The sequence below is a fragment of the Silene latifolia genome, chromosome 2, assembly GCF_048544455.1.
Source record: "Silene latifolia isolate original U9 population chromosome 2, ASM4854445v1, whole genome shotgun sequence".
Lineage (NCBI taxonomy): Eukaryota > Viridiplantae > Streptophyta > Magnoliopsida > Caryophyllales > Caryophyllaceae > Silene > Silene latifolia.
Window position 1 is genome coordinate 196,551,478 of NC_133527.1, and position 23,547 is coordinate 196,575,024.

The 23,547-nt window shown below is 35.5% G+C and overlaps 5 protein-coding genes across 6 annotated transcripts in view; all 5 read left to right on the forward strand.

The window, feature by feature from the left end:
* Positions 1 to 6,663, forward strand: part of LOC141644262 (AP-1 complex subunit gamma-2-like) — a 29,194-nt gene extending 22,531 nt beyond the window's left edge. For both annotated transcript variants that reach the window (XM_074453743.1, XM_074453742.1), the window contains 12 exons: positions 157 to 247; positions 582 to 745; positions 1,381 to 1,435; positions 1,814 to 1,936; positions 2,044 to 2,139; positions 2,814 to 2,941; positions 3,424 to 3,528; positions 3,653 to 3,912; positions 4,715 to 4,966; positions 5,184 to 5,359; positions 5,913 to 6,017; positions 6,185 to 6,663. In XM_074453743.1, coding sequence (XP_074309844.1) covers positions 157 to 247; positions 582 to 745; positions 1,381 to 1,435; positions 1,814 to 1,936; positions 2,044 to 2,139; positions 2,814 to 2,941; positions 3,424 to 3,528; positions 3,653 to 3,912; positions 4,715 to 4,966; positions 5,184 to 5,359; positions 5,913 to 6,017; positions 6,185 to 6,280 — 1,651 coding nt within the window. In that variant the 3' untranslated portion in view covers positions 6,281 to 6,663. The remainder of the gene's footprint in view (positions 1 to 156; positions 248 to 581; positions 746 to 1,380; positions 1,436 to 1,813; positions 1,937 to 2,043; positions 2,140 to 2,813; positions 2,942 to 3,423; positions 3,529 to 3,652; positions 3,913 to 4,714; positions 4,967 to 5,183; positions 5,360 to 5,912; positions 6,018 to 6,184) is intronic.
* A 2,755-nt stretch (positions 6,664 to 9,418) lies between these two features.
* On the forward strand, positions 9,419 to 10,991 carry LOC141632544 (uncharacterized). Its single transcript, XM_074445086.1, has 5 exons — positions 9,419 to 9,545; positions 9,673 to 9,885; positions 9,973 to 10,045; positions 10,289 to 10,496; positions 10,608 to 10,991. The coding sequence occupies exons 1-5, from the start codon at positions 9,511 to 9,513 to the stop codon at positions 10,697 to 10,699; spliced, it is 621 nt and encodes a 206-aa protein (XP_074301187.1). The 5' UTR covers positions 9,419 to 9,510; the 3' UTR covers positions 10,700 to 10,991.
* A 965-nt stretch (positions 10,992 to 11,956) lies between these two features.
* LOC141632550 (uncharacterized) lies at positions 11,957 to 13,445 on the forward strand. The gene is made up of 5 exons (XM_074445094.1): positions 11,957 to 12,059; positions 12,148 to 12,372; positions 12,459 to 12,531; positions 12,865 to 13,072; positions 13,209 to 13,445. Exons 1-5 carry the CDS (start codon positions 12,025 to 12,027, stop codon positions 13,292 to 13,294), a joined length of 627 nt encoding a protein of 208 aa, XP_074301195.1. The 5' UTR covers positions 11,957 to 12,024; the 3' UTR covers positions 13,295 to 13,445.
* Positions 13,446 to 16,271: 2,826 nt separating this feature from the next.
* On the forward strand, positions 16,272 to 19,009 carry LOC141632556 (uncharacterized). Its single transcript, XM_074445098.1, has 6 exons — positions 16,272 to 16,423; positions 16,615 to 16,827; positions 18,013 to 18,081; positions 18,183 to 18,255; positions 18,375 to 18,579; positions 18,726 to 19,009. Exons 1-6 carry the CDS (start codon positions 16,386 to 16,388, stop codon positions 18,809 to 18,811), a joined length of 684 nt encoding a protein of 227 aa, XP_074301199.1. The 5' UTR covers positions 16,272 to 16,385; the 3' UTR covers positions 18,812 to 19,009.
* A 2,682-nt stretch (positions 19,010 to 21,691) lies between these two features.
* LOC141632568 (uncharacterized) lies at positions 21,692 to 23,170 on the forward strand. The gene is made up of 6 exons (XM_074445109.1): positions 21,692 to 21,770; positions 21,937 to 22,095; positions 22,180 to 22,248; positions 22,368 to 22,440; positions 22,532 to 22,736; positions 22,880 to 23,170. The coding sequence occupies exons 1-6, from the start codon at positions 21,733 to 21,735 to the stop codon at positions 22,963 to 22,965; spliced, it is 630 nt and encodes a 209-aa protein (XP_074301210.1). The 5' UTR covers positions 21,692 to 21,732; the 3' UTR covers positions 22,966 to 23,170.
* Positions 23,171 to 23,547: the final 377 nt, after the last annotated feature.

Here is a 23,547-nt window from a genome sequence, read left to right on the forward strand (position 1 = left end):
TTAGGCTGTCATCTCCTCTGGAAGTTGAAACTTTATCTCGTAATGTAGTTGGAGTGGGATAATACTCCATAGTGTTTAGTTCTCTTAAAGGCTAAACTAGGCCTATTTTAAGTTTTTGTCTTTTTGATATTAAGTGGTTTATATTTGTTTTACCAGATATGTTGCCTTGAATATGTTGACGAGGGCCATCAATGTTGATGCTCAAGCTGTCCAGAGGCATCGAGTAACTATTTTGGAATGTGTCAAGGTATGTTCCTGCTCTGAGTGTTGACCATAATGACTTTTTTGGGTGTCATATTTGTCATAGTAGGGTTCCTTAAAATTTAGGTTGATGGATTCTCGACACCTTGCTTTAGAAGTCTCTTCCACACAATAAATGGCATGATTTACGGGATGTCCCAATAGATGAGTGACCATTTTTCTAATGCATCGCAAATACTACATGTGCTGTGTGATCACTGCATGAGTGGGATCCTATTATTTCCTAACTTCTGGTTATCATTCTTTTTGCTTTGCGCTGTTCAACCATCTCGACCCCAAGTGTCTACATCACATTAAGACGCTTCTAACCTCTTTGCCAGGATTCAGATGCTTCAATCAGGAAAAGGGCTCTTGAACTTATTTATCTTTTAGTCAATGACAGTAATGTGAAACTTCTGACAAAAGAGCTAATCGATTATTTGGAAGTAAGTGACAATGAATTCAAGGAGGATCTTTCCACCAAAATCTGCTCCATTGTTGATAAGTAAGCGACCATTAAAGTTCTCACTTTTACTCGGTATTAAAGTTGTCACTTTTACTCTGTTTTTATACTATATGTAAATGCTTTCTGTGTTTTAGAAACCACTAAATTTTTTGGAGGTGTTTGTTTTTTTCCGAGTTGGTTCAGCAATATCTTTAAGGTACTGTTTTCAGGAAAGTTAAGTTCCATAATCAAGACAAAAAAAAAGTTACCAGTGAAATTGGATAGAAAGGCAAAAGGCCGCTAGTTCACTGTTCAATATTGCTTCTTGATAAAGATTCTTGAAAATTCCTGGTCACAGTTTGGACAGAATTATAAACAAATTTCCTTCCAGCGTTCTGTAATTCATATCATTCAGTAATATGTGAAGCTAGATTGATGAATTTGGGAGAATCTTGCTAAAGGATGAACAAGGAACTAGAAATAGTGTCTTAGAAACCTCACTTCTTTATAAGAATGTTCATAATATGGGTAGTTGCATTTCTTCGTGACTGATTGTTTCTGCCTTTCACCTGAAACTGGAATTTAATGAATCCTTTCTTTATTTCTTGATGCAATGTTGTTTGGTAATGCATTGGTTTGGTATCTCAACATTTTGATGCTCTTACTTCATTTGATCAATGGTTTTGATTCTTTAGGTTTTCGCCGGAGAAGATCTGGTACATTGATCAAATGATGAAGGTTCTTTGCGAGGTATGCATTTGCCTGTCATTAACAATAAACTCCCTCTGTTCAACCAGGTTCTCTGCATTTTTCAAAATGTCCCTCACATCTTGAAAATGTAATGTACGCGGTAGAACGGAGTTTAGTATATTTGGCTGGAACTAAGGATGCATCTTGAAACCCTTATTTAGGCATCATGCATCTTACTGATGTTTCTTCAGTGTTACTTAATCGGATGATATATACAAGTAGTATTAATTAATCGAAAGAGACTTATTCAAGAAAAAAACTTACAGTATTATATACGCTTCCTATTTTATCCCCCTTCCTCATCAATCTCAGCAATAAATACAAGTTTGTGGGTTCTTGCTTATATCAATATACTGATGTTTATGTTCTGCTTAGTAGGCTGGAAACTATGTTAAGGATGAAGTGTGGCACACTCTCATAGTTGTGATAAGTAATGCTATCAATCTCCACGGCTACACGGTTAGGTCCTTATACAAAGCATTTCAGGCCTCAACTGAGCAGGTATTGTCTTATTACATCAGTTAATAGCTGTGATTCACCTGTACTGCAGATCAGTATTGGAATTTCCTTGTGTTTAAAGGAATCATGTATTCATGTATATATATCAGGAAACACTTACCAAAGTGGCAGTTTGGTGCATCGGAGAATATGGTGATATGTTGGTCAACAATGTTGGGATGCTGGACATAGAGGACCCAGTAACGGTAAGTTCGTATTAACTAGTCATTTAATTTAATATTTGGCCACATAATCATCTTCTTAGTTCTTACAACTAGGATTAATTATTGCCTGCCTCATATGTGCAAACCCTGAAAAAGGATTCAACGCCTGGCCTCATTTCTTACGTAGTCGATGACGTGCACTTTATATTTTTAATCTAGTATCTTCTGTGTAATATAGTACAACTTTTTTGATATCAAAATAGAGAAGCAACCTCCTTTTCCTATAAGTTTATCTTTTGGTCTAGTGATCCAGTCAATGGCCATTGCAGTAACCACTGTACTGGTAACTGGCAAAAAAGGTAATAGTTTCCAGTTGTAGTACGACATTTTGGTGAGTATCAATCATAATTGTATTTCCTACCCCAAAGGCCAGTTTTAGGCTGGTAAAAAGACATGGATTTATCATTTGATACTCCGGAAAATGACTTTTTACATAAAATAAAATAAAAAAAAAACCAACTTTTGGTATAAATTTTGGAGAGTGTTTAGAAAATGTAGGAGTTTTGAAAAACTCTTACAAATGGTAGAAGTTTCAAAAACGTGTATGTAAAAGATGTAAGTAGTCAATTATCTCTCTCTTTTTTTTTCCTTAACCTTCAGCGGGCACGGTGCTAATTTGATACTTTTTCTTCTGCATGCATATTGTTTCTAAACAGGTAACAGAGTCAGATATTATTGATGTCATTGATATTGCTATAAAGCGACACCAGTCAGATACTACCATCCTGGCTATGTGTTTGAATGCTCTATTGAAGCTTTCTTCTCGATTTCCGGCCTGTTCCCAGTAAGTATGTTTTTCATGTAGTACTTCTGTAAGGATCTGAATAACTTTTATACAAAAACTCGAGTTCACCTTTTCTTTGCGGTCGTGTATTTAACTATTAACTGCTTAACACAAATGGTCAGTATTTTTTTTTTCAGGAATCATAAATCCTTTCACTTGAGAAACTAAAATGACACCCTTTTCTAAATGCATGTAGTGAGAATTTGCTGTAGTGTGGTGCTTCATTTAAGGTTCTGAGTGTGAATTATCCGAAAACATTCTTTCTGTACATAGTCCGGCCGGCTGATCTAAGACCTTAATGCATTATGAATCTTGCTTATATGAACATTTTCTGGACCATGGAGATGTATAGCACGTCTTAGGGTCAACAGGAATAAAGTTACCCGGAAACTCTATAGAATTAGTGTCCAAAGAATATGCGACACCAGAGGATCCTTGACTTATGGTTCTTTTACTTAATTATATTTTTTTTTTCTGTGTAGGAGGGTAAAAGAGATCTTAGTGCAATACAAAGGTAGCATCCTTCTTGAATTGCAGCAAAGAGCTATAGAATTTAATTCAATTATTGAAAGACATCAAAACATTAGGTATTTATCAGTCTTTGCTGATCCCTCATCATTCTCCATTTTTTTTTTGTTGCAGTTAACCTTTGTTTTTCCAATATTATGGGGAAATACGGAGTAGTTAACAAGGCTGCTGAAATAATTACAGATCTGCGTTGGTGGAAAGGATGCCTGTTTTAGATGAGGCAACATACAGTGCAAGAAAAGGCGGGTCTTTACCGGCAGCAGTTTCCAGCTCTAATGGCCCATCAGTAAATCTTGCAAATGGAGTACCCAAGCCCGCAACTGCCATGCCTCTGGTTGACTTACTGGATCTCAGCTCAGATGATATACCGGCACCTAGCTCTTCTGGTGGAGATTTTCTACAAGATCTCCTTGGTGATCTCTCTCTGGCACCAACGCAATCAGGTATGCTTTGGAAATAAATCTCACATTTGATGTTTGGTATGGCACTAACTGTAATAATCTCGCTATCAGGTGTTCTTAGAAAAGAATCTTGCATTTTGCCTGGGCCCTCTTTATATATCGAGAAACAACAGCATTAAGCCCTTCTCTAATTCAAAAAACAAAAGCGAAATAAAATAACTCAGACAAGAGTAAATTAAACCAATCTTATCTAATGAGATGATAACCTTATGTCCTTGGTAGAATGTGTTAAGGTGCTCATTGCAATTTTTACATATATTTAGGACTTCTTTTTCCGGAATTGCACCATCTGAGTATTAGCACTGCTGTATTTTGAGGGACTTGTGACCTCTAGTTAAGTCATCAACCCCTTGCAGTGCTCTTGGATAATTAAAGCTAGGATTTTGATGGAGATAGATTTACCCGTGCGCATTTCATACTTTTGGTGAATGGTTTTTCTGCCATAAATGTTTTAGGGTGTGTTTGGATCGAGTGATTTGGAGGGAAAAGAAAGGGAGGGGAAATAGGGAATTTAAAATCCCTTGTTTGGATTGGAAATGAGGGTGGAGGGAAATGGAGGGGGAGAGATTTGGAGGGATCCAATTTCCCTCATCCAAGCCTAATCAAAATCTTTCCACAATAGGCAAGATTTGGAGGAAAATTGTATCCAAGCTCCCACACTTCATTCACCCTCCCCTCCCCTTCCCTTCTCTCCCTTTCCCTTCCCTCCTTTCCCCTCCCCTTCCTTTCCCTCCACTTTTGCTATCCAAACACACCCTTAATGTTAATTCTTCTTCATTTCAAGGTTCTGGTCAGAATAAAAAACCAGGAACTGATGCCCTGATGGATCTCTTATCAATTGGGAGCTCACCTGCTGCAAATAGTTCAGTGAATGAGAATCCCGACCTTTTCTCTTTGAGCTTAGAAAGCAAAAATTCTGGGGCATCACTAGAGGGGTTGTCATCGGTTCCTTCGTTGCCCAAACAAGTGACTTCCAGTGGAAGTACTCCAGTAGTGGATTTATTGGATGGTTTATCGTTCAGTCAGCCAACAAGAGGTACCGTGCTCATATATTTCAGTGACTTATGTATGAGATAGCCTCACATGTTAGACCAACTCAAGTACTTACGTACCCTCATTTTACTATATGGTAAAAGTGGGTCTCACATGTGAGAACGTCTCATATAATTTTTATATAATACTCCGTAATATATTAAGGTGTATGAGTGTGGGCTACCTCTTTATGCAATGCTAATCCTTTTTCTCAATCTCAGAGAGCAATGGCCTGCAATTGGTGCCCATCGTTGCATTTGAGAGCAGCTCCTTGAAAATGACTTTCGACTTCTCCAAAAATTCTGCTAACCCACAAACAACATCTATCAAAGCTACATTTATTAACTTATCAGCGAATGTATATACTGATTTCGTCTTCCAGGCGGCAGTCCCTAAGGTAACATCTGAAATAGTGAACTCCGTAAATATTGGTCTTCCTGCCTTTGTGTATAGTTTCTTTCTCAAAAGGTATTTGAACTGCACTGACTGTTAGACCTGGCAAATTGGTCATTTGGGTCGGGTGCTTAGGATCTGGGCTTTTTTATCCTTGGTCATGTTTTTTTAGGTTTTGCCATTTCTTGTGTAGACAGGGCTTCGAATAAGTCATTTCTAGTCATTTTGTTGACCAATTAGGGTCTTTTCAAATCCAAGTCATTTTTGAGGTGGGTTTGTTCGAGTCAATTCGGTTATCGAGTCATATTTGGCTTATTCTATTCAGTTATCGGGTGTCGGGTTATTTGAGTCGAGTTAAAATCACCAGGTCACATACGAACACGACTTTTGCGTCATTTTTAGGTGTATTATTGGACTTAATGGACTTAAAAAAGAATATGACATAACCCTAAATTAGTTGTTTCGGGTCACATACAAATGTAAATAAACTTGAACATACCAGTATACTACTATACCAGGTTGACGGAGCTTGATAATATTTGATGTTTTGGTTACAGTTTCTTCAGTTGAATCTAGATCCAGCTAGCAGCACTACCCTTCCGGCTAGTGGCAATGGCTCCATCGTCCAGAGTCTACGCGTCACTAACAGCCAGCACGGAAAGGTATGTATGGTTTTACCTCTTAATTATCCACCACAGTCTACTTTGATTCCTTGGTTTATTCATGCTAATCCAATGTGGAAAAATCAGACTGCTATAATTGCAGTTTATACAAATTTTTGATACTCAAATAGTGGTTAAAAACTAAAGGTAATATTTTCTTTCTTCAGAAACCCTTGGTAATGCGCATAAGAATAGGCTACAAGGTAAACGGGAAGGATGTTTTGGAGGAAGGTCAAATTAGCAACTTCCCACGTGACTTATGAGGTTCATCGATTAGCTGAGAATTCTAAGTAGGAAAATCGGCTTACAAGACACTTCGAGTAAGAGAAGACACCTCGTCATCCATCGTCAATCTAGTGCCCAATCTATCTATATCTATACGTTCTGATTCTTCTAAGTGTAGGCAATGTGGTGTGGCTTGTAGCAGTTGATGATATCTTTGTATTTTGTTCAGGCCTCTTCTTTTACATTCTTTTTTTCCTCCCAATTTTACGCAGCTGGGGGCGGCTTGTGTACATTATATACTGATTCTTATTTGTATCAAAATGTAGGGAATGTGTGTTTTTTTTGGAATATTTAGAATTCAGAATTTGTTGAAAAAATGATTAATATTTCTCCATACGGAAAGGTGACTGTTGGAAACAAAGTGAAATTTCGGGCAATGATTGTTAATCTGTGGTATCAAATGCGTGAAAAGAACTTTTGTTATTGGGGCTAGGGGTGTTAACGAAACGAGACGAGCCGAGCCCGAGCTTGGCCTTGCTCGGCTTGTGCTCAAGAACCAGAACTCGAGCTCGAGCCGATCTCGAGCTTACCCTTGCTCGGCTTGTGCTTAAGAACCAGAACTCGAGCTCGAGCCGATCTCGAGCTTACCCGAGCTTGAAAAAAAATGTGCTCGTTATAAAGCTTGCGAGTTTTAAGGCGAGCTCGAGCCTGTATAGAATTGTTTATTTTTTATATTTTTTTTCTTTGATATTTTCAATAACAAGGCTCGAAAGTTATATGTATAAATATTTGATAAATTAGCGCGAGACATTTGATATATGTGATATAAAAATATAATCATGATAAAATATTTTTATAAAACATGAGCAATATCTTATGGAATCACACAAGTTCGGGCCGCTCGCGAGCTTTTCGAGTCGAGTCAGCCTTTTCTCGGCTTGACTCGTTAAGCTCTCGAGCCGAGCCCAAGCCCGACCCCAAGCCGAGCTCGCACGAGCCGAGCTTTGACCGAGCCGATCTCCAGTAGCTCGCGAGCTGTCTCGTCTCATTAACCCCCCTAATTGTGGTTGGGTGGTCGTCGATACAGGGTCGTGCATCCATACCCACCAAACAATACCCATAACCTGCCTGGCTCCTCCACCACCACCTATGGTATGTACAAGGATCCAGGCTCATACCCGCTTGACCCCCGCCCCACCACCCATGGCGGGTGGAAATTTTGTACATATACCCGCCTATATCTGGCAAACGGGTCAATCTAGTCGGGTCATTTCGGGCCGAGTTAATTTTTAGTTTCCAAATGTTTGGGTCATTTTGGATTTGGGTTATTTTTGGGTCAATTATCATCAAGTTATTCATGGATAATGATCAGTATGCAAGATTAAATATTCTGGTTGGGTTATATTAGGTCGAGTCAAGCTCGCGTATTGACTTCGGCTGTTCGGGTGACTGGTCCGTCATTCGGGCCGGCCCATCGACATCTCTACAGAGTAATTAATAGTAAGAAAACACAAATTGTTTAATGAGATGGTCTTATATGATAAGACCTCTCTATTTATTTAAAGCCCAACCCAATTGCTCTAATTAGAATTTTGAGAGGGAATACAAATTACAACTACCTACTAAACTACTAACCATCACTCTTTGCTACGGTTTTTATACTCTTTCATCATTTCCTCTCTCTGACTCTCTCACCAATTCTCACAATTTTTTTTTTCGTATTTGTTTCTTGTATGTAATCTCAAACAGCATTATGTTCGATACTAGTACTACGTACTTATTCGAAGACGTTTTACCCATTTTCAATACGTACAAGGTTTGTGCTACATTAATTGAACACATTAAAGTAAGTAACTTCTTCCTTTTCTTTATTGTATTTTAGTTTTCGTTACAATCAGATTTCGGTCATTATTGCATTTCTCGAGTATGCAACGCTATTTTCAGAATTTCGGGCAATTTCGTGAATTTAGCTAAATTTTCGACTCGATATCAAGGTTTATCAAATTGTGTGTCTTTGTGTACGTACTATTTCGTGTCATGAGCATTTTGTTTAGGTATATATAGATTGATTGTCATTCAATTTTGTTAAGTTCTTCAAATTTGTGTATTTTAGTTGGTCATAAATTGAGATTCAATTTTTTTAAAACTCGGATTAAAATTAAACCTCTGATTTTTTTTAAGCAAATAACTTGAGATTTTAACTTAAAAACTCGGGTTTTAAGTTGTTTTTTTGTCAAAAGCTAACTAGCTCAAATGGAAGAGCATGTGTAAATTGTAATGCACAAGGTGTGGGTTGGCTACTTGATATTTGGTGTTTGGCACCGACAATGAACGCCTGCCTATTCATCATTAATTATAATTTGTTTTTAAAAATTTTGATGTTTTAATTCTGTTGTTATACTTTTAGTTGAGAAATCGGATATAAGTTCAGGCACAAGTAGCTTCAACCATTCAAGTATTTAAGAGATCAAATTTAAAACTATTAGTTTAAACTTACAACTTTGAGTTTTAAGTTCAAAATTCTGGATTTTTATTTGAGAACTTGAGGTTTTAAGCTAAAAAGCCGGGAATTATAAGATTCTAACAAAGAAACTCTAGTTGATTATTTTAAAATTTCAAGGTAATAAATGTAATAAAAAGCTGAAAACTTAATATTTTGTATTGAAAAACCACATATTAAGTTGAAAATCCAACATTCGAAACCCAAATTTCTAAAACTAACATTTAAATTTAATTATTAGATAATTCATCTTTTAATTTCTAAATCACGTGCTTTTAACTTAAGAATTAGACATTTTAATTTAATATTCAACATTTATAATCTAAGCTATAAATACCTACACTCTTGATCCTGATGAATTATCAATGTATCATGAATACATGAATACATGTTGAACTAATTTGTAACATGAATAATCTCATGAACAATTGAACGTGGTAAATGGTACTACATGGAGTGGGACCCAAGTGAGGAAAACTCACATTTTTTTTCCAGTTAGGCCACGTTTTCACAATTCTTACTGCAAAGTACGAGTAACTTTTTTTTTTTATTTTTTTTAATGAAAAATCTCTTGTTGGACTAATATTTCTTATTGGGCCCGTCCTAGTAGCTGTTTTGAAAAAGTTACCAAAACTGATTAGTAGTTGGAATTAGGCAATAATTATAATCACCAAAATCAGATTAGAAAAACCCTAAATACATAATCAAGCAATTAGAGAGAGACCTATAGTTGAAACCAAAAGTTTGATAAAGCAAATTGGAGAGACGATGGAACAAGTGATTTACGGTCGTGATGATCTCGAGTATTTACTACTCAGTTCTATTTTATTTTTTTTGTATAATTCAAATTTATCATTTATTTTACAGATTGTATAATTCAATGTTTTTGACTGATTTCGGGTCGAATCACTAACCTTGTTTCGTTATTAGGTACGATCAAGGGAGACAATTGATTGTGTGTAGAGTTTGCAAATGGCGCTTCAAGAATCTTACGACTCTTTCTCACCATCTTCTTTCTTCCCACCAAATGATATTGTCCATCGAGTCTCGACGTGAAGATTCCGATGATGATAATTCCGATAATGATGATTCCGATGATGAAGATGAATCTGAATCCGATGACGAGGAGGGAAAAGAAATATGGTATGTATATTTTTTTAATGATATTAATTGATTTGAATTACGTTATCAGTTACGAAAAATAATGGTATTTTACTCATTATTTGTCAGGTTTACATCAGAAAATTTAGCATTATCCAGCCGTCTGAAAGCACAGGCTGCCTTGAAGTACCTAAACGAGCAGGTAAGCACTCTTATTCGTAAAATATACGGCCAGAGTTCCGTCTTGGAGATCGCAACAAAGCAAATGGGAAGAAAATAAAAAAAATGGACGAAGCAAACAGCCATTCGTTTATGCTTTGTTACTGTCAGTTTTGTGCTTTGTTATTCATCATATATTCTATTTAAAAAACTATTCGTGTTTTTTTCCCGAAAATTATAGATTTAACAGTTAGAGATTGTTTCACATATTTTGGTTAATCTATAGGTTGGAGGTAAAAGGTATGAGTTAGTAGAGCATGGCCCTGCTATGGCAAGATACGGTTCGTTTCGGCACGTTAATTTCAAAGCTAAGGAAAAAGATTGTCCAGACGCTCCAGTTGAGACTTTCTTTGCGCAGATGAGAAACTATGGGCAGGGTTCGAGGGTCGACTGTTGCATCAGCTTGGGGCCCAGTCACGAGCTACCACATTGGAGTAAGTTTTCCATCTTGCAATTGCTGTCATACTTTAGTTATAACTTATACGTTTGCGAATTAGTTTTATATAATAAAATTAATCCATTTTGTTTGATTTGCTTTTGTGCAGGGAAAGCGGATCTTGGTGGATGTGAATTATGCAATGGTGTAATTCATCACCCTACCGGAAAGGTTGATAATTTAAAAAGGTCTCTAATTTAAAATTGGGTCGAAGGTTATCGATGCAGCTCATCTTGGTGCTCATTTTGACGATCATAGTTTTCTCTTCGTCTACTGATTGTTGATTCTCTTCCGCCTTGCGTTGTATTGAGTACCGATACTAGTTCAGCTTTGTATGTATGCAGTATGCTAATGGTTTTATGATCTATAAATGCTAATGGTGCTTATTTATTTTCCGGCATTTCTTGCTGATAAAGAATTTCCGGTTTTTGTAAAGACAAGCACGACTCTGCGGTTATGTTATGTTAATTGATTGAAGCGATGTTTATTTAAAGGATTGTTGATGGTTGATTGAATTGCCACTGGGGTTTGGTTTTAGATATGAAACAGCAACCATTAACAACAATTATTGCAGTGGACGAGACGCTAGTGATTACACGGAGTATAACATATGCGAGAAAGATAAATAAAAGGTAGTAACAAACAAACGGGAAATCAGACAAATGGATTTACGTAGTTCACTATGGATGTGATAGCTACGTCCACCAGTAGAACGAAGAGATATTTTATTGATATTGAGCAGTTACAGATTTCAGACTTTATATTGTTACGTAAATGGTCAAATTAGCGACCATTTTATTGATGGTTATTGATACGTAAATGGTCAAATTAGCGACTTCCCACGCGATTTATGGGGTTCATTCGATTAGCTCAGATCCGCTCCACTAACATCCTTAGGGGGTGTTTGGTTCACCCAATATAGGTATGAGGAATGGGTTTGGAATGAACCAAACCCATACCATGTGTTTGGTTGACAAAATTGAAGGTTTCATACCCATACCTCAAACCCATGAGGTATGGGTTTCTCATACCAAGGGAGGGGGGATGGGTATGAGATTGATACCCATGGTATCAAATTACAAATATTAAAAAGTGATAAAAACAATTGTAAAAAAATCATTTTATATATTTATTTGATTAAATTTTCTCTACATGATTTAATAGTATAAAAATTATTATTAAAAATATTGTATTTTGAAGAGTTTTTAGCTTTAATTGATTTCTAACCTCATACCTCCAAAATTGAACCAAACACAAGGTATGAGGTATAAGTTCTAACCCGATACCACTCAGGTATGATTCCCGATTCCAAACCCATACCCACGCGTGAACCAAACACCCCCTTAATTCTCCGTTATGTGAATGAATAAATAATACACAGTAACTAAAAAGAAAAAGTACCAAAACTGATTAGTGGTTGGAAATAGACAATATTTAATTTAATTACCAAAAGTCAGATATAAATAAGCAATTAGAAAGAGATTTAAGGTTGAAATCAAAATTTGATAAAGCAAATTAGAGAGACGATGGAACAAGTGATTTACGATCGTCTTGATTACGAGTATTTACTACTCCGTTCTATTTTCCTTGTATAATTCAAATTTATTGGCTGATTTCGGGTCGAATCACTCATCTTGTTTTGTTAATAGGTATCATCAAGGGAGACAATTTATTGTGTGTAGAGTTTGCAAAGGGCGCTTCAAGAGTCTTAAGCCTCTTTCTCACCATCTTCTTTCTTCCCACCAAATGATATTGTCTGTCAAGTCTCGACGGGACGATTCCGATGAAGATGACGGTGACGATGATGACGACGACGACAATGACGACTATGAATCTGAATCTGAGTCTGATGAGGAGGAGGGTAAAGAAATATGGTATGTATGTTTTTTAAACGATTTTAATTGATTTGAATTACGTTATTAGTTACGAAAAATAATGGTATTTTATTCATTATTGACAGGTTTACACGGGAAAATTTAGCATTGAATTGTCGTTTGAATGCAGAGGCTGCCTTGGAGTACTTTAACGACAAGGTAAGCAGCACTTTTTTTTTTTTTTTTTTTGACGAGGGTTTTTAATCACCCGGGCCCAGGCATTCCGGCGTCACCACCTGGACCATGTAAACCACCCAATTGGGGCCGCCGAGATAACCGCATGCAATTGCTCATCCGTGGGTTCGAACACGGGACCTCGCAATTCTTGCCTTTGCAAGCTTTGAGGTTACCCAAGTTTACCACTAGACTGCAAGCACTTTGTTATAAGTAGCACTCTTATTCGTACCGATTGGTACTCGTATCCTAATTTTGCTTTTTTATTTCGATTATGATAGATTATTGATTGTTTCACATATTTTAATTAATCTACAGGACGGAGGTAAAAAGTATGAGCTTGTAGAGCATGGCCCTACTATGGCAACCAACCCTGCGATTTGGCACCTCAATTTCAAAGCTAAGGAAAAAGATTGTCCAGACGCTCCTGTCGAGACTTTCTTTGCGCAGATGAAGTATTTCCGGGGTATGGAGGATGTCGTCTGCTGTGTCAGCTTGGGGCCTAGTCACGAGCTACCACATTGGAGTAAGTTTTTCATATATTTCTATTTTCAATAATAATGATTTTTTTTTTTTTGTGTGTTACTATGCGCCTAGACAGCTTTGCTGGTTGTGTAACTTCTCAAAATTAACCCGTTTTGTTTTATCTGCTTTTTGTTCAGGGAAAGCGGAGCTTGGTGGATGTAAATTATGCAAGGGAATAATTAATCACCCTACCGTAAAGGTTGATAACTTAACATTGCGTTGAAGGTTGATATCTTAATTAACAATGGAATAATTAAGATGTTGCTCATTGGTGCAAATTTTGACAATCTTAACAATGGAATAATTATTGTTATGTAATTATTGTTATTTTCACTACGATTGCATTGATATTGATAATTTCACTATTTTCGTTGTTACTTCTATTACTTTCACTACTCCTGCTCGCTGCCAAGATTGTTACTTTGACTATTCAAATGAAGGATGACTTTACTACCAACAGATTTACTTTTACTTATCTACTAGGCATGCAATTTTAAGAGGCTTACATACATTAAATCAAAATTATGGAATATTATATTTTTTGGAAATTTACCTTGACTTATTTACCTTTTAATAATTTCCAAAATATAACATAGATATAATATATTTGTGTATGTTAAATAATTAACATCTTTATACTAATTTACATACGTGGGGCATGTTTATTTTAAAAAAAATCACCAAATTCTGTTATTCTCTAAATCTATACTTCAGCCAAAATTATATAATATTTACATTCAATTCTCTTGGTCAATATAGTATAATTAATTTATATAAATTTATTTAATTACATTGAAATCCATTGATTTCCGAATTATATATATAGTATTGAATATTGATTGTACAATGTTTACTCATTGTTGGTGATTTTATGATTTTTCTTAATGACTTAAAAAGTAAAATAGAAAATCTTAAAATGTATAAGACTGTCTAATAAAACCGAGTCATGGATATACTCGATGTTAAATGATTTTATTTTAATATATATTTTATAATATTAAAAAAAGGAATCGTTTCGAAAATCGTATATCCAGTTTCAAATTTTACGGATCCATATCAGATACATGAACATTCATATCAGATCATGGAAATCCATATAATCAAACTGTATATCGTATCGTATATTTTTACTCACGCAATTCGGTTTATACTCTAAGGCGCCCCCTTCACACGAATGTCCGTTGGGCTTGAAATGTGGATATATTTTGCTCACGCCTTCAGTTTTAATTATACTCTAACACGCCCCCTTACATGAATGCTCGTTGGGCTTGAAGTGTAGATGCAACTACAAGTGTCCTGTTACCTGGTGCTTAATATTCCACTTTAGAATTAAGTGTGTGAGATTCGACCCCGTGACTTTTGGTCAAGCTCTGATACCATGTTAAAAACCATCTCAATCAAAAGTTTTAGCTAATTTTGAAGTCTCGTAATCGGTTATATATCACAATCCCTATTACTAGCATTGGTGCCCAGTGTGACAATCCGCACACTCGAACCCTTAGATTTATTCATACTTATGTAATTTCATTTCCCTTGTACATTTGTAGTAAATACTTTACTAGTTTAGCATAATTAGCATAGCTTTTCTTTATAACTTTCCTTTCTATAAATAGGTATATCGATATTCTGCACTTTCAATGTTTTCTGCTACCAAGATGTAACTATCAAATTTCCCTCTTTAGGAAGTACTAGTGAATGAAAATCTGCTTCCTACCCTGTTCCTTCGTATTGCTTGTTGTTGCTTTGTTGTGAACGATTTTTAGCCTTCACTTTTCTAACAAGCCATGTTTGTGGGATGGACACTAGAATCCCGACTCACACACCCGACACCGATTACGAACGCCTAGTGCTTGACAAACACTAGTGCTTGACGCTCTCGTTGCAATCTTGTCGAGTGTTGCCGAGACCCGAGTATCGTGCTAGTGAGCGATCCTTCACTAGTTCGAAGAGCCTTGTCGCTTGCATCTTGCCTTGAGACGGGTAAGGGTGCGCGCCACGATCCGGCTAAAGTACCGGACCGTGACACCCGGCTTATCCTCGGGCTACCTTTACTTTCCAATAATTTTTTTTATTAAATAAAATTACTTAAAGTTGTATAACCCATAAATTTATCATTAATATATTTTTCTATGACATATCCTAAAATTACGATGAAATAAATTTTTGAGACATATTCACTACTCTCTATTAATATTTTACTGTTATTAATGAAACATTAGTAATAACATTTCATTACTTGCCCTTAATCATTGTTACTTTCACTACTATCGTCGTAATTATTGTTACTGTCACTATTGCTGCATTAATATTGATAATTTCACTACTCTCACCGTAACTATTGTTACATCCAGTACTATTGCAGCATTAATATTGATTATTCTACTACTCTCGTTGTTGTTTCTACCACTTTCACTAATTTCGCTGATACTATTGTTACTTTTACTATTCAAATGAGTGATTACTATCGTATAACTCTATCCATGTTAGTGCAATTCTTTTCTTCGATAGCGAAATTACTTTTACTACTTAGGCATGCAATTTTAAGAGGATTATATATTTATATAAATGTACTACATATATGCATTAAATCAAATCGAAACAATTATGCAATATTATATATTATGGAATCTAACTTGAATTATTTATAACCTACTTATTATATTTTTGTATGTTAAATAATTAACATCTTTATACATCTAATAAACTATAAAGTTTAATAAAATTGCATAGATTTTAAATTTAAAAATAGGTTTTTTGATGATAATAATTAATACCGTGCATGTTTATACTAATTAAATATTTTATTTTAAGGAAATTGACCATCTTTTAGTATTCTATTAATATTTAGGAAAATTACCAGACATCTTCTTTCGTTTAGTCTCTTTGACCCTCCCTCTTAATCAATTACGGAGTAGTTTATTTTAAAGAAATTGACCATCTTAATTAATTATTTTATTTTAAGAAAATTGACCATATTTTAGTCTATTACAAATGTTTAGGAAAACTAACAAGTTTCTATATAATTAAATTTTAACCCGAACTATATAATATTTGCACTGAGATCCCTTAATTGGGTCCATCACATGTGCTATTGATTTAAAACTATATAGTATAATTAATTTGTATAACTTTTTTTAATTACATTAAAGTCCTTGATTTTTGGATTTAATATATTAGTATTAGTATTGATTATCAGCGACAAAATTCTTACCGTAAACTATAACAACAAACAACAATAACAACATCTACATCAACGTTAGAACCTTAATCCCAAAGTTGATAAGATCAAGTGAGAGAGAGAAAGATCTAGAGAGATGGACCGCCCCAAAACAATTACGCCAAATTATTTAATGTATGTATGTATGTATTTTGTTTAGATTTACTCGTTTTATTTTGTGGTGATTAATTTATTTATATGATTTGTGATCTCAAGTCTCAAATTTATTTTTTTATTCTAAAGTTTATTTATAATTTAAGTCAATGTTTTTGTTGACTGATTTTCTGTTGAATAACTCACCTTGTTTCGTTATTAATTAATGGCAGTAAGCGAGGGCTAATTGTATATGAGTGCAAAATTTGCAAACGTGTCTTTCCGAGTCTTATGCCTCTTTCTCAGCATGTTCTTTCTCAACACCAATTGACGTTGATCGTGAAAGATACACGTAAAAAGAAACATGAAGTTGGAGATGATGATGATGATGATGATGATCACGAGGACGAGGACGATGAAGAAGATTCGGACTCTGACTCGGACAGGTGTGTATGCCCTTTTAATCTTGGTGTCGTTTTTGGAATTAGGGTTCTTTAATATTCATATTCATCAACATCGAGTACATAATTCAACTCGACAACTCGTTATAAAAGGTCTCGCTTGTGCTCTTTTAATGAAGCTGAAGCTGAGTATTTCTAGATATCAAATTATATCGATCGTTCTGCAAAACTTTTGTAACTATAATAATAATAATAATAATAATAATAATAAACCTTATTATTATTATTATTATTATTATTATTATTATTATTATTATTATTATAAAATGCGCGCGCAGCTTTCATTATAATAAAAGTAAAAGGTTTACATGAAATTGGTGGGGAGCCGAGAAACAATCTGGGCTCCCACACCCTTAGCAATAGTAAAGCTAATAATAATATTATTATTATTATTATTATTATTATTATTATTATTATTATTATTATTATTATTAGTAGTAGTAGTAGGGTTAACAATAATAATAATGTGCATCAATCAAACAACATGCCCTTTTTGGTTACCTGATGTAATTTTTGTAGATTAAGAATAATATCGAAGATTCTCTACGACTATGAATAGTGTCAAGATTCTCAATGTTACTATTGGTGTGGCCTCTTAGACCTGGCAAACAGATCGGGTCGTGTCGGGTTCGTGTCACATGTAAACGGGTCACAATCCCTCCAACCCAAACCCGACCCAATTAAGTCTCGTGTCGTGTCCGTGTCGACCCACTTACATAAATGGGTCATAAGGCCTCAACCCTAACCCGTTAATTTCGTGTCGGGTTCGTGTCGTGTTTTCGTGTCACGTCAATATTTTGAAAGTTTAAGTATATCTTTGTGATGCAGGATCAAGAAAAATTAGGATTAATTTAGTAAACAGGTCATTCGTGTCCGGTTCGTGTTTAGAGAGGTCAACCCTAACCCAAACCAATTAAATATTGTGTCGTGTTCGTGTCGACCCACTTACATAAATGGGTCATTAAGCCTCAACCCAAACCCGTTAATTTCGTGTCGGGTTCGTGTCGTGTTTTCGTGTCGTGTCATTGTTTGCCACCTCTATATGGAGGGAGTAATTTATAAAACAAAACTCAAAAATTTCATAATGCTCAGAAACTATACAACTGAAAATAGTACATCAGATTTGAACATAGTAATGTGGCGCTACCTCTAATTACTGGCAATCTGTAGATATGAGGAAGTGGATGAGGATGATGAATCTGACGAGGATGATGTGGTGGAAGACGGAAAAGAGGCATGGTATGTGCGCTTTTTAACGATTTTAACTGATTTGAATTATGTTAATTGCGTTAATATATTTGCAATATGTAATGTAATGGTATTTTATTCATTTCTGGCAGGATAACTGACGATAATATAGCAAATGCTCTTCGTCCGTTACTGGACTCTGCCTTGGAATACATAAACAACAAGGTAAAATACAATACAACTATTAATTATTCGGAGCTATTTACTCGTCATTAGTTTACCTTTTACCTAGTTATCCATCCAGGTCACAATGTTTGAATATAAGCACGTAAAATCGATTGCAGGATGGAGGTAAAAAGTATGAGTTTGTACAGCAAGGCCCTTATGTGGCAACGATCCATCATTTTCGACATCTCAATTTCCAAGCTAAGGAAAAAGACCGTCCAGACGCACCGGTCGAGACCCTGTTTGCGCAGATTAGGTTTGGTCCGGATAAGAGGGTCGACTGCTGCGTAAGCTTGGGGCCCTCTAACGAGCTACCACATTGGAGTAAGTCTTCCATATTGCAATTGTTGCCATACTTTAGGACTCGTGTGGTTGCCCACGCAATTCATGAGAATTCTATAATAATCCCATGAATTGTGATTTTTGGTAATTAATTGTCAAAATTAACCTGTTTGGTTTTTATTTTTCAGGGAAAGCGAATCTTGGTGGATGTAAATTATGCTCTGGAATGGTTAATCATCCTCTTGAAATGGTCGATAATTTAAGGTTGATATGAGTGTATGTGATTGATGGTTTTTCTTATGCTATTAACACTAGTCGGTACTACTCTAGCTTTGGATTATTCATCCGAACTTGAAATGATCGATAATAACCGTACTTAAAATGAACAGTATATCGAATAGCTTAATTAAAGACAAAAATCAATCCATGTTTTTTTGATTTTTTGGAAACGTTCTTGAAGTGATACCATTTCGTACAAGAATGTTCAAGTAAATGATCTCAAGGACTAGCGATGTTAGCTTACCAAGAGGGAAGCTGCTTTCATGTTGAAGTCATTATTAATTGTCCGATATTAGGCCACATTGAAGTCATATAATTACCAGCATGGAACAGCTCCTTCCAATATTAGGCCACATTGAAGTCATATAATTGTCCGATATACTCATATACTTGCATCGCTGATTTTGTTGATTGTCATATAATTGTCCGATATACTCATATACTTGCTTCGAGAATAGCGATTCTTGGTTCATCATTAGAAAAATTGGGAGAGTTAAAGCACACTCACTGCGAATTTCAGTTTATAGATTATACATCAGAAGTAGTACATCTAATTTTGTACGAGTTTTATGATAATTTTTTTTAGTATTATTAAAAAATATGAGTATTTCGTATAAAGTTTTACAGCTCCCCCATTTAAACATTAAATAAAAAAAATACAACATTGCTCAAAACCTACATATAAATTAGAAGGGTATGAGGTAATGCATCCGATGCGTAATCTTTTTTCTCCGCGAATATGGTCTGACATGATAGGCCAACACAAATCCTTTGTGTATTTCCTCTCATTTTACTGCCTGTTTTCTTTGGAATGTGGCCGCCTCCGTGGCTCGATTTTCCACCAGCAATTGTTGCAACTTCTGTCTCGATTTTATTTAATTGTCCGATATACTTGCATCGCTGATCATATCGATTGCCATGGTCTATATAGTTCCCGTTGTCGTTGACAACAGCGCTTTAGAATGATTCATATTCGCTGATCCGGCAATACACATAGGCAATAACTACCAAAAAAAAACAGATGATAAAAAACTGACCTTGTCTTCGAGCTTTAGTTTCAAACCGAGTAGTAATAGGATTCCGCATCTTGTTAGGTTCCTAGATTAATTGAGGAAATTAATAATTATTATGTACTCCGTATTTGTTTACGAAACTGTTAAAGATTCCTAAATAGTCTGTCATAGGCTGTTATGAGAGCACTATATAAACTCTCATACGCCATCAATTTTATTCATCCGAAATCTGAATACTTGAAATCTGTAATTCCTACAACAAATTCCAAACAGACGAGATTAGAAAGATGGGGCAATCGATTTCCACGGATATCGACCATGCTGAGTGTGCAGAGGCTGCCTTAGAATACTTTAACAACAGCCAGGTAAATAAATTTTAATTTGTGTTATCGATTGTTATTGATTAAATTGTTCGAACATATTTAACAGTGTTATCGATTGTTATTGATTGTCGTACATGTTTTGGTTAAATTACAGGATGGCGGTAAAAGGTATGAGCTTGTAGAGCATTGTCCTGTTATAGGAACCGGTCCTATGATGGCTCACTTTAATTTCAAGGCTAAGGAAAAAGATTGTCCAAGCGCTCCCGTCGAGATTTTCTATGCGGAGTTGAGTTTTGTCTCAGGCATCAGGGTCGACTCCTGTGTAAGGTTGGGGACTAGTCAAGAGCTACCATCAGTCATTTAGTCGAATAAAATTAATCCTAGAATTAGATTTAATTAGTTGTTTGTTTGTTGAATAAGTTTAGCAATTAGATTTAGTTATTTACTTATTATGGCTATTTTCGGATTTTGTATGTATGTTAATGGTGGTTATTTATTTCCCGACATTTCTCGCTGTGTCTAAAGAATTTTTGGTTTTGTAAAGACAATGACGCTCCACGGTGGGGAAATTTAACTACACCCAGGTTATGTTATTTGATTATTGCAGCGACGTTTATTTACGGATTGTTGATTTAATCGCCATTAGAGTTCGGTTTTTAATATGAACAATGAGTTAACGACTATTAACAGTAATTATTGTAGAAGGCGAGATGCTAGAGATTACGGTTGCAATTACCAAATGAAACACAATTGCCGAATCACTCAATTACAGTAATATTGTAATAAACATAATTATTGTTGGGTTAGTCTCCCTAAAGTACAAATTCAAGGTCCAAGTCTAACTCCCCAAAACACAACTTCGTTGATTTAGGTTCTGTTTGACACGATATTTTAGGTAACTTATTTAACAAAGTAGTTTATTTGACTAAAATTTCAGCTACCTGGATTTTTTTTTTTAAAGTGTTTGGCAAATAATTTATTTGATCAAATAAACTACCTGAAATGAAATGAAATGTATAAGACGAGCTAATTAATCCCAGTCACGTATACATGACTCATGATTTTATTTTAGTATTTTATATTAAAAAAAAATAACCATATCTGAAACCGTATATCCACTTTTTTATTTTACCGATACATGGATATTCGTATTGTATACGTATAATAACAGCATCGTATCGGCCCGCTCTAGCCCGCCCTGTCACAGGCTAATCCTGGTTTCACTTATCCAAATCCCGGCCCGCCTTGCCCGACAAGCTTTAACCCGTGTGGGCCCCCAACACACAGTCTCTATTACTCCTTCCTATTCACAATAAACTTTCCTTTCATCTTGATACAAAAATTAAGGAAACACGCGACCTCACCATATATATAAATTTAGACCGCAAAAATAGACTAAACCACCTTATAAATAAATTTGGACCACACAAACACTTACTAAAAAAAAAAAGGAAAGTTATTGTGAATAGAAGAAAGTATTATTAAAGAAAAAAATCCTAACGTAAATTGTAAAAAATACAGTATATAATACTAGGGTTTCAAAAGTTAGATAAAATCAAGAGACAAAAAAATCTAGAGAGATGGACCGCCCCAAAACGATTACCCCAAATATTTTAGTGTATGTTGTTTACATTTACTCCCTATTCTCGCTCTTTTTCAATTATTTGTATACCTTTGATTAAAATACGTTTATTCTCGAATCTCAAATTTATTATTTACTCTACATTTTGATTATAATTTAATTCAATGGTTGTTTTTGACTAATTTTCTGTTTTTAATGGCAGTAAGAAAGGGTTAATTGTAAATCAGTGCAAAATTTGCAAACGTGAATTCCCGAGTCTTATGCCTCTTTCTCAGCATGTTCTTTCTCAACACCAATTGACGTTGATCGACGAGGACGAGGAGTCGGAATCGGACTCTGACTCGTACTCTCACTCGGGCAGGTGTGTATGCCCTTTTTTTGCTATGTTGTCTAATTGTTCAAACATAGTAATGTGGCGCTACCGCTAATTACTGTCAATTTGTAGATATGAGGAAGTGGATTCAGATGATATATCTGATGAGGATGATTTTGCGGAAGACGGAAAAGAAGCATGGTATGACCGCCTTTTTAACGATTTTAACTGATGTGAATTATGTTAGTTGCGTTAATATTCGCAATATGTAATGGTATTTTTTTGTCGAATACTCAATTAATTCAATCCTTCTCTGGCAGGATAGCTGACAGTGTTGTAGCAGAAGCGTCTCGTTCTTTTGCAGAGTCTGCCTTGGAGTACTTAAACAACAAGGTAAAATACACCCTTAATTAGCCATGTCAGAATAATGTTTGAATATTAGCACATAAAATCGATTGTTTCAAATATTTTGGTTAATCCACAGGATGGAGGTAAAAAGTATGAGTTTGTACAGCAAGGCCCTTATGTGTCAACCATCCATGATTTTCGGCATCTCAATTTCCAGGCTAAGGAAAAAGACTGTCCAGACGCACCAGTCGAGACCTTCTTTGCGCAGATTAGGTTTGGTCCGGATAAAAGGGTCGACTGCTGCGTAAGCTTGGGGCCCTGTAACGAGCTACCACATTGGAGTAAGTTCTCCATATTATTGCAATTGTTGCCATACTTTCAGGACTCGTGTGATTGCCCACGCAATTCATGGGAATTCTAGAATCTCATAAATTGTGATTTTTGGTAGTTGTCAAAATTAACTCGTTTGGTTTTTATTTCTCAGGGAAAGCAAATCTTGGTGGATGTAAATTATGCAAGTCTTTGGTTAATCATCCTCTTGAAATGGTTGATAATTTAAGGTTGATATGAGTGTATGGGCCTGATGGTTTTTCTTATGCTATGTATAATAATTAACAATGCTCGGCATTACTCTAGCTTTGGATTCTAGTTTTGTGAATATTAATGAGCCAGAGTTTTTATACCCCGGCTCATAGAACATCGGTCGGTAGAGATTCTTTGTCCCACTTTTTGTTTTGAAGTAACGATTTCACCTATTTAAATTTTTCGAAGCAAACATACCCGTGTGCAACTGTGTTGGGTGTCTTGTTATAAAGCATTCCCAGTATGTGGCAGCGTTGAGAATTGCCACGTATTAAATTACTCCTGTTGCCCGTTCAGTATGCGATCAACCGCCTTGGTCTTAAATCGAATAGGGTAAACTATAAAGTGACCTTGGACTTGAAAAACTAGCACAAAAATAAATATAACCTGATACGGTTTCCCGAACAGCTTAAATTGAAGTGTATAATACACGGTTTTCGGGAATTCAGATTCTCGGGACAAAATTGTATGTAAATCACATGGAGAGTTCCTAGAGTCGGATAAAACGACCACAAATTTTTGTAGTGTAACAGATGAAATCTGATAGTGCCGGTATGTGATCAACCAGTC